The sequence below is a fragment of the Podarcis erhardii genome, assembly GCF_964252035.2.
Source record: "Podarcis erhardii genome assembly, chromosome: 2".
Taxonomy (NCBI): Eukaryota; Metazoa; Chordata; class Lepidosauria; order Squamata; family Lacertidae; genus Podarcis; species Podarcis erhardii.
The window spans coordinates 63,778,474-63,787,245 of NC_138498.1; the positions used below are offsets into that span (position 1 = coordinate 63,778,474).

Consider the following 8,772-nt stretch of genomic DNA (forward strand, 5'->3'; position numbering starts at 1 on the left):
ACACCTTCATTAATCATGATGACACTTGACAACTGTGGGTTCGGAACATTCTGAAATAAGGAAGGGAAGGGAAGAGACAGTCTTCAGAACCTGCTGAGGCTAAGCAGGCTCTCAAAGATTAGAGATTACAAGTCCTGGAGGGTTTCCCAGTAAAAATATTCATTGTTGTGGACAGTATCTAGAGTGGAAGAAAAAAGGAGGTGAGGTGGGTTAGGTCAAACTTTATTAAAGGCCCTTTCAGACCGGGATTTCTTTCTGTAACATGTCATTGATGCAATAATAGTACATCAGTGGTGGGTTTATACTGGACTGTTCACACAACATTCCGCTTTATTACTGCTTCCCCAATGTTAGAGCATTATTGCCACCTAGAGGGACACCCTTGCACTCTAGCGCAAGAAAACCAAGACCCACACAAAGAAAACAGAAGATTTGTGGATAAAAAGTTGCAGGATTTCAGCAGGGAGTTATGGGACGTGTGCTAATTGGAAACAAAGCAGTCCGCCCGCCCCGAAACTGTTGCAGGTGCAAACCGTATTGAAAGCAGGATTGCATATAACTCCCCAGATACCACCATGAGTACAAACCATCATGAAGGCTCAATAAAAAGGCCACCTGGAGGGGCCCTACCTCCACTGGAAAAGAAGTGGACCAGCACCCCAACCCATTTCACGCACTAGGTATGGGGGGGGGATTAAACAGCCCCATGGATTCTATTTGGAACTGCACCCCCTTGAGGCTGCATCTGGCACCACCCCTACTCCCTCAGATGCGGTTGGACATCAGCCTTGTGTTCAGCTTCCGGAAGAAAGAGCGCAGCTTGCAGATCTTGCACTTCTTCTTCCGGTTTTTATTTTTCAGTTTTCCGTGTCCTCCCTCCCACACGTCCTCCTCTTCCGTCGCCCAAGGACCCCAGGCGCCACCGTTGAAGTCTGGGTGGGCACGAGGGTTTTCTGCCGGGTATCTGACCGGAATGGCCGTCTGGTTGTAGCGGACGAGTCTAATGAGGAGAGCCCTCACCACGTCGGGCCGCTGGTCCGACAGATCGTAGCGCTCGTACGGGTCGGCGGTGATGTTGAAGAGCCAGACAGATTTGCGCAGGCCGTCCGTCAGGCGCTCCAGGTTCCACCAGCTCCCTGGGAAGTTGGTCAGAGTCTGTGGCGGGATCCAGTCACTGTAACCGGGGTCTCCAGTAAGAAGCTTCCAGTCTCCTACCCGTACCGAGGCCTGCACTGCCGTATTCCATATGCCAAAGCCTCTCTCCAAAGAGCCATATTTAGCATGGTTATAAAGAGGGTCAATGTTATGCAGGATTTCCGTGCGGGGAGACTCTTTGCCCTCGCTGATTGCTGGCCACACGTTATAGCCGTCCAAGTTGTCTGCCTCGGACAAGTTGCCGCCGGCCAAGGTCACCAAAGTTGGGTACCAGTCGGTGATGTGAATCAGGGCCCTGCTGGTTCTCCGCTTGCGTTTAATCAGCGGGCTGTGCACGAAGCCAATTCCACGAACTCCTCCTTCCCAGTAAGTCCCTTTGCGGCCTCGCAGAGGCCAGTTGCTTCCCCCGGAGAAGGTCTGCCCGCCGTTGTCAGTGGAGAAGACGACCACACTGTTTTCATAGTAGCCGTACTTCTTGAGCGCCCAGGTGATGTTCTTCACCGCTTCGTCCATGCATGTGACCATGGCAGCGTATTTACGCCGCGCAACGTTGCCCATGGAGCGGTAGCGGTAGATGTACTCCTTCGGGGACTGTAGCGGTGTGTGCACAGCTTGGAAGGCTACGTAGATAAAGATGGGTTCCTTGGGGTTGTGGGTGGCCAGGATTTTGTTTACTCGCTGGGCATAGAGGAAAGTGGAATATTTGCCACTTTGTTCCCAGGCCACGTTCTCGCCATCGTGAAGGTCGTAGCCGCAAACGCCCGGCCCGTCACAGTTGTCATAGGTGTAGTAATCCACATTCCCGGTCAGCGAGCCAAGGAAAGTGTCAAAGCCCCGGCGAGTGGGCAGGCACTCTTTCCTGTAGAAGCCCAAGTGCCACTTGCCCACCATGTGGGTGGAATAGCCAGCTTCCTGCAGCTTCTGGGGAAGAGTGACCTGGTTCAAGGGCAAGCAGTTGGGTTGCCGGGGACGGATGATGGAGTGCTGAAGGCCGGTGTGGATTTGATACCTAGGAGGAGAGGAAAGGGCATCAGAAAGGGAAATCGTTAATGGCTACAGTTCAGCCCTTCACTCATTCTGCATTTGCAGAGAGCCCAAGGGGAAAATCTGCCCTTGCAGGGCATTAGGTGCACTTGAGAATGTTTATTGAAGGTCCCATGGCTGCATATTCAGGATTCTCAAATTGGAGGCACACCTAATATATGTATATTGGGGGCAGATTCAACTAAGTAGTTCCGCCAGTGGAAGCCCACACAAGGACTTTTGCTAGTGCCATGGGGCGAAGCTTCCCTTAGGGTTGGGGGTGGGAGAGCCCCAGAAGAGCACACAGGTGAGGGAGAAGGCAGAAATGTTTGCACTGGCAGAGCAATTTGCTCGGTGCTACATTGAATGATGATGATGATGATGATATTGTAGCCCTAATCACATTGTTACCACACCATGTTATTCACCATGCTGTCCAGGACTAGAAATGTACCTTTGAGGCACCTCAAAGACCAATAGATTTATTATACCATGAACTTTCATAGACTGGAATCCATCTCATCAGATGCATAAGCATAGTCTCCAGTCCATTATGAATCATTCAGTATTTAAGGTGACACAGTACCCTTTGCCTGTTTTTGCTCCAATACCAAGATTTTGACCAGGCGTTGGGGACCTCTGTGCTAGGTGCCAAATACATTCCTGCAGGCCTCTCTGTTGAGCCCTCAGGACTCTTTCTAGGCCACATTGTTCCCTCCAGGCCAAACCTTTCCCAGGCCCTGCTCTGCCCCAGTAGTGTCTCGTGAGCTAGTGTGGGTGGGGCTTTAATGCTCTCTCCTTTTCTCAACACCACAGGTTGCTGGTGGGGGTGGGGTGTAACACATTGTAAACTGGGAAACGGTACATGGTAGCAGGAGTCGGCTTAGATCTGGCCCCATGCGCCGTGCCGTGCCAAGCTTCCCACACCTCGTCTCTCCTCTTTGGGTAAGTGCAAGTGACCCACTGTGTTTACAGCAATTGAACCTCACCTGCATGGCCTCCCCAGTCACTAATGCTCTGCACCCTCCTTGAATGTTTTTGCCTGGCTGGAACATGTCCTTGAACTGTGATTGCTTGGATAAAGATATGTGGGATGAGGTGAGAAAGCCTCTGGCTTGTGCTTGGCTGGATTGTAGTCTCTTGTGCAAAGATAAGAGCCATAGCTATTGATCATCTGGCCACACCCACCACTATCACTGGTAGCCTTGATAGATAGGCTCAGCCAGAAGGGAGAAACTATTGTGCAATGCAATCCTATGCACTTCAAAGTAATTCCAACTGAATGCAATGGGACTTGATCCCAGGTTAATGTGCAGTCAGATTGCATGGGGGGAGAGGGGAAAGACCTTACACACCCTCCAAACTTGTCCTGGGCATGCAGGCAATTCAAACTGCAGCCAACATGCTAATTATTCACCCAACTGCTCTTAAGTATTCTTCTTGTATTTATTCCAGGCAGGTACAAAGAGGATTCCCCTTTTTAACTGGCACTGCTGATTGTCCAGTCCCTTGGAAGTACTGTAGAGTTAAGTCTTCCCAGGATGAAATCATTGTGACTCACAGGGAGTCTGTTCTATTCACCCTGTTATTCAGTCCAAAATGTAGTCTCCTTTTGAAGGAGTGACCACAGCTGACTCTGGCCTCTCTTTCTTACCCTTACATTGGTTTGGGCTGCGTAGCCTGGAGAGGTCACACCAGTCCCTTCTGTCTTTGTTCCGTGACTGAAAAGTGATTGGTTACATGGGATCAGGGAGGTTTCTTTGCTTCCTGATTTTCAAACTGCAGATCATTTCATAATCATTTGAGGAATTATTACTGTTAGAACATAATTTTTATCCAGAATACTTATTTTGGTGGTTTGAGACACTGGCAATACAAGGGAGTGTAGAGTAAAGAGCGTTTGGGAGAATCCTCAGATGGTCTCTTTTGGTGCAGGAAATGGGTGTAGCCAGGATTTATGTTGGGGTGGGGGCAGAACCTCAGCTAGTTAAGTCTTTTTTATTGATTTACTTGATTTAGAGGGGCAGCTGCCCCCTTGCCCCCCCCCCTTGGCTATGCCCATGGAGCAGGATCTGCTACACTTGTATTTTATTTGAGTTGCTGTATTACATTTGATTTTAGTTTTTTATTGACTGTGGAGAAATCTGTGCGTTTGAAGACCATGCCCCACCCCTCTCCTTTTAATTATGTCCTGGACAATTTACAGTATATGTTTCCATTTCCCTTAGCAGTAAGAGTGATTTATTTCCCCCCTTTCACTTTTATGAAGTTTATTGACTAGTTTTTTATTGTCGTTGGATTTTTTTCTATTCTGTTTTTTTCTGTTGTGTTTTTCCCCTATTGTGTTTTTAAGTCGCTTTGAATCATTTTCATGAACAAAGCAACTAACAAATGATGATGATAATAATCTTCTCTATCTAGATGCTCTGTTCTAGTTGGCCAAGGGAGTTTTTTGTTCAGCAAACTATTTCAGTTTGTACAATATACTTTGTCATAATGCTAGATGTCTTCTTCCTTACAAAATAGGTGCATAGGTGCAAAATAGGAGGATGCTGAAGGAAAAATGTCATTCACACACCCATCAATATTGTTGGGGTTTTGATGTCAGGATCCACCCTTCCCTTTCTGTGCCACCCATGGACATCTAAACCTACAATGCAGACTGTGAGGCTCTTACTAACGGCACTGAAGTCAACCAGTCAGTAAATTATTATGCCCATTAATTGAACACTAATTCTATCCTCATGTTGCAGACACAATATAGAAAGAGCCTGCATTCACCCTCTCATGAACCAAAATTTACAACAGTCCCTGCATTTATCTGTGGATTTCAATAGACTGTATATCCATGTAGAGAAGCTCAGGATTGCAACCTAAGGCCCCAGGGGCACATTCCTGATAGAAACTTTTTTTAAAATTAGTTTTCTTTAGTGTTCTACACAGCTTTCTCCTTCTTATGTCTTGGCAGGCAAGCGATCTTTTGTTCACTTGACATCTACAGTACTTTTCAGCCCAGTATCTTTTCTTATAACAGGAGCCAGATCATGGCTCCAAGTACTTCATAAAAATGAAAGGAGGGAAATAAATCACTCTTACTGCTAAGGGAAATGGAAACATATAAATTGTCCAGGACATAATTAAAAGAGAGAGGTGGGGCATGGTCTTCAAACGCCACTGATTTCTTCACCCAAATAGCTACTGTTTGGAAGGGCTGACTAAAGATATTTTGCTGTCTAAGACTCCACTACAAACACACACACACACACACACACACACACACACACACGTCAAGGAGCATAAGATGCAAGGCTGGTCCAGTTATTTTGACACTACAGTGGTACCTCAGGTTACATACACTTCAGGTTACATACCCTTCAGGTTACAGACTCCGCTAACCCAGAAATATTGCTTCAGGTTAAGAACTTTGCTTCAGAATGAGAACAGAAATTGTGCTCCAGCGGCGCAGCAGCAGCAGGAGGCCCCATTAGCTAAAGTGGTGCTTCTGGTTAAGTACAGACCTCCAGAACAAATTAAGTACTTAACCTGAGGTACCACTGTACAGGCAGAGAATCCTGCATATGCCTCTATCCCTCCCTGGCAGTGAAAAATACAACAATTATAAAACAAAGAAATAAATAACAATTTGCTGCTGCCCCTCTGTGATAACCCAAAACAGCTGTCACTGAAGCAGCTGCCTTAACTCTGTCTTAGAAGTATGGTTGGTGCTTTCTCCTGTTACATACTACATCCTTCTATGGTACTCCTAATGGAAGAAAAGCTTTTCAAACTACATGTATCATTCATCCTAACTGTAATTCTTAGGTCAGCTCGATCCCCGACTGCGAATGAGCTGTGATGACTTGTTTAAAGCCATCCAATGAAATTGCGCCTTCACTGAACGGTTGGAATGAGTATCCCCTCCCAGTGATCGTCACACCGTCTACACACCAACCACGCTGCATTTCACTATTTTGATAAAGTGATGTATTTTACCCAGTTAGGGTTATTGTTTGTGCCCCGACTCAAAAAAAAAAAAAAAAAAGTCTTAGTATCTTTAGCATCCAGGAAACAAAAGCAAAACTTTAATTGCCTGAAATCTGTTTTAAATCTAGTTCCTCACTTGGCTTTTAAACTCCCTCTCTCTTATTTTACAGAACGCTGTCGAGTTACCGCCAGCAAGTAGCACGCAGATCTTCCCCCTGGTATGATACCAGTTGTTATTTTATGTAGTGCTGATAATGCCAAGGTTGCAGGTTTGATCCCTGTATGGGACAGTTGCATATTCCTGTATTGCAAGGGGGCTGGACTCGATGATTCTGGGGTCCCTTCCAACTCTAGAATTCTATTATTCTAACCCTGGGCATCTTCACCTTACCTTTTGCCCTAACACTTGCCAGGTGTTTCATGTGAAATTATTGGACGGGGAGTACACACCACACCACCCTGATAAGAAGCTGTGTGTGTGTGTGTGGTGGTGGTTTTTTTTTTGGGGGGGGGGTCTGGTTGCTTGTCCTCCCCCTCCGCCCAGAGCCCTTACCTGCCGGTGATGAGCTGGCTCCTGGAAGGGGTGCAGATGGGTTGGATGTAATAGTTCTCCAGCTTCACCCCTTCGGCCGCCAACCTGTCCAGCGTCGGGGTCTGGATATCGGAGCCGTGGTAGCCCACGTCATGGAAGCCTTGGTCGTCGGTCAGGATGAAGATGAGGTGGGGCGGCCTGGCCAGAGCGGCGGCAGCAGCAGCAGCCGCCGCCGCCGGGAGAGGCTTCCCCATCGGGTCCCCGGGCACTTCGCCCACCAAGCCGGGCTTCATCCAGTCCCAGGAGAGGTAGCCGAAACTCAGCAGGCTGACGAGGGAGAATCCGGTGAGGGCATACACAGCCATGCTGGACCGAGCCGGCAGGCATTTAAAAGCGGGAAGAAGCGCTTTCTAGTGCAGCCCCGGCATCTTCTGCAGCAGGAGATCGCCTCTCTCCGCCCCCCCCCCCCAAAAAACTATTTTGCTTCCTGAAGCAACTTTTATGATTTGATTCACAATTTCCCAGCCGATCTAGGGCAAGCCGCAAAAGGGATCCTCCTGAGCGATCGTATCAATTGTTAATATCAGCCAAGGTACGAGAGAGCGACGCCCTCAAAGAGTTCAGGGTTTGAAATCCCAAAAGTTGGGGCTTTGCCGTTATTTATTCTCTCTTTCCCCGCCCCCGCCCCTGTTTGCGGGCTGAGCGTCCCGGAGCCCCTTTGGAGAGACAGGATCTTTCCACGTGCTACTCCTGCCGAAGGTGGCGCGGGAGTTCAGCCCCCCATCGCCGCTGCGCCCCCTCCTGGCCCGCGGAGCGGGGGCTTCCCGGCCCTCTCCGCGCTCTGCCCTGGTGGAGATCCCTGGCGAGGGCAGAATCGCATCATTAGCCCCCCTTGAGATGAATAATAATAGTAATCTTAAAACTCCCCCGCCTCGAAAATCCACGCAGATCTTTGTCAACGTCCTCCTCTTCCGCGCCCTCCACCCTCCACTGTCCAACCAACCCGGGGGAAACCCAAAATGTGGAGAGCGCAGCCAGGCAGGAAAGCCCGTCCTGAGCAAACTCTGAAGAATGCAAGAAGTTGTAAAACATCTGCCCAGGATATTGGCCGGTTTATGGGGAGCCTCAAGCGCCGGCTCCTCCCAGGGCTCTCATTGATTCGAAGGAGTCATCCGGGAGGATCTTCCCGGGTCCTAAGAGCGGTTCCTTTTCCAGGCGCTCTCGGCAGCGTCTCTCTGCAGAGTTTGCAAGCGATAAAGCTGAGCAAGCAGCGTTTGCACGACGCCTCACAGGGGGCTCCGTCCGCGCCCGTTTTTCTGCCCCACCCGCCAATGCAAGCGCACTATTCCAAGCTGTAAATGTAACCACGTGGCCCAGTCGGGATCTCCTGGTTGTGGAGGAGCAATAATACACGCGGAGCCTCCTTCTCACGTAGTCCATGGTGGGGGCCTGTGCAGGCCCATGACTCGCTTCTTCCATGTTTGTTAAACATATGCAGTGTGTCTGTCTGAACGCCACTTGTGAGTCACTCACAGCGCATCCTGCCCCTATTCTTCTCTTGCCCCTTTCGCCTTAAAGAGCTGGACAGGTGTCCTTTTTAGGTATCACTATGTCACCCAGTGCTTTTGAATTACGGTGCTGGAGGAGACTCTTGAGAGTCCCATGGACTGCAAGAAGATCAAACCTATCCATTCTGAAGGAAATCAGCCCTGAGTGCTCACTGGAAGGACAGATCCTGAAGCTGAGGCTCCAATACTTTGGCCACCTCATGAGAAGAGAAGTCTCCCTGGAAAAGACCCTGATGTTGGGAAAGATGGAGGGCACAAGGAGAAGGGGACGACAGAGGACGAGATGGTTTAACAGTGTTCTTGAAGTGAGTAACATGAGTCTGACCAAACTGCCGGAGACAGTGGAAGACAGGAGGGCCTGGCATGCTCTGGTCCATGGGGTCACGAAGAGTCAGACATGACTAAATGACTAAACAAAAAGTCATTTAGTTACCATTGTGCGAGTGGGAAAATATGGCCGCATGCGCTCGCCAAACTCCCACTGGCCAGGATAGTCTGAAGCAGGGAATC

At 49.0% G+C, this 8,772-nt stretch overlaps 1 protein-coding gene across 1 annotated transcript; it reads right to left on the reverse strand.

Moving 5' to 3' along the window:
* Positions 1 to 206: 206 nt before the first annotated feature.
* ARSI (arylsulfatase family member I) lies at positions 207 to 7,928 on the reverse strand. Its single transcript, XM_081851436.1, has 2 exons — positions 6,716 to 7,928; positions 207 to 2,164 (listed from the first exon to the last, which is right to left on the reverse strand). The coding sequence occupies exons 1-2, from the start codon at positions 7,057 to 7,059 to the stop codon at positions 766 to 768; spliced, it is 1,743 nt and encodes a 580-aa protein (XP_081707562.1). The 5' UTR covers positions 7,060 to 7,928; the 3' UTR covers positions 207 to 765.
* Between the last annotated feature and the right edge of the window lie 844 nt (positions 7,929 to 8,772).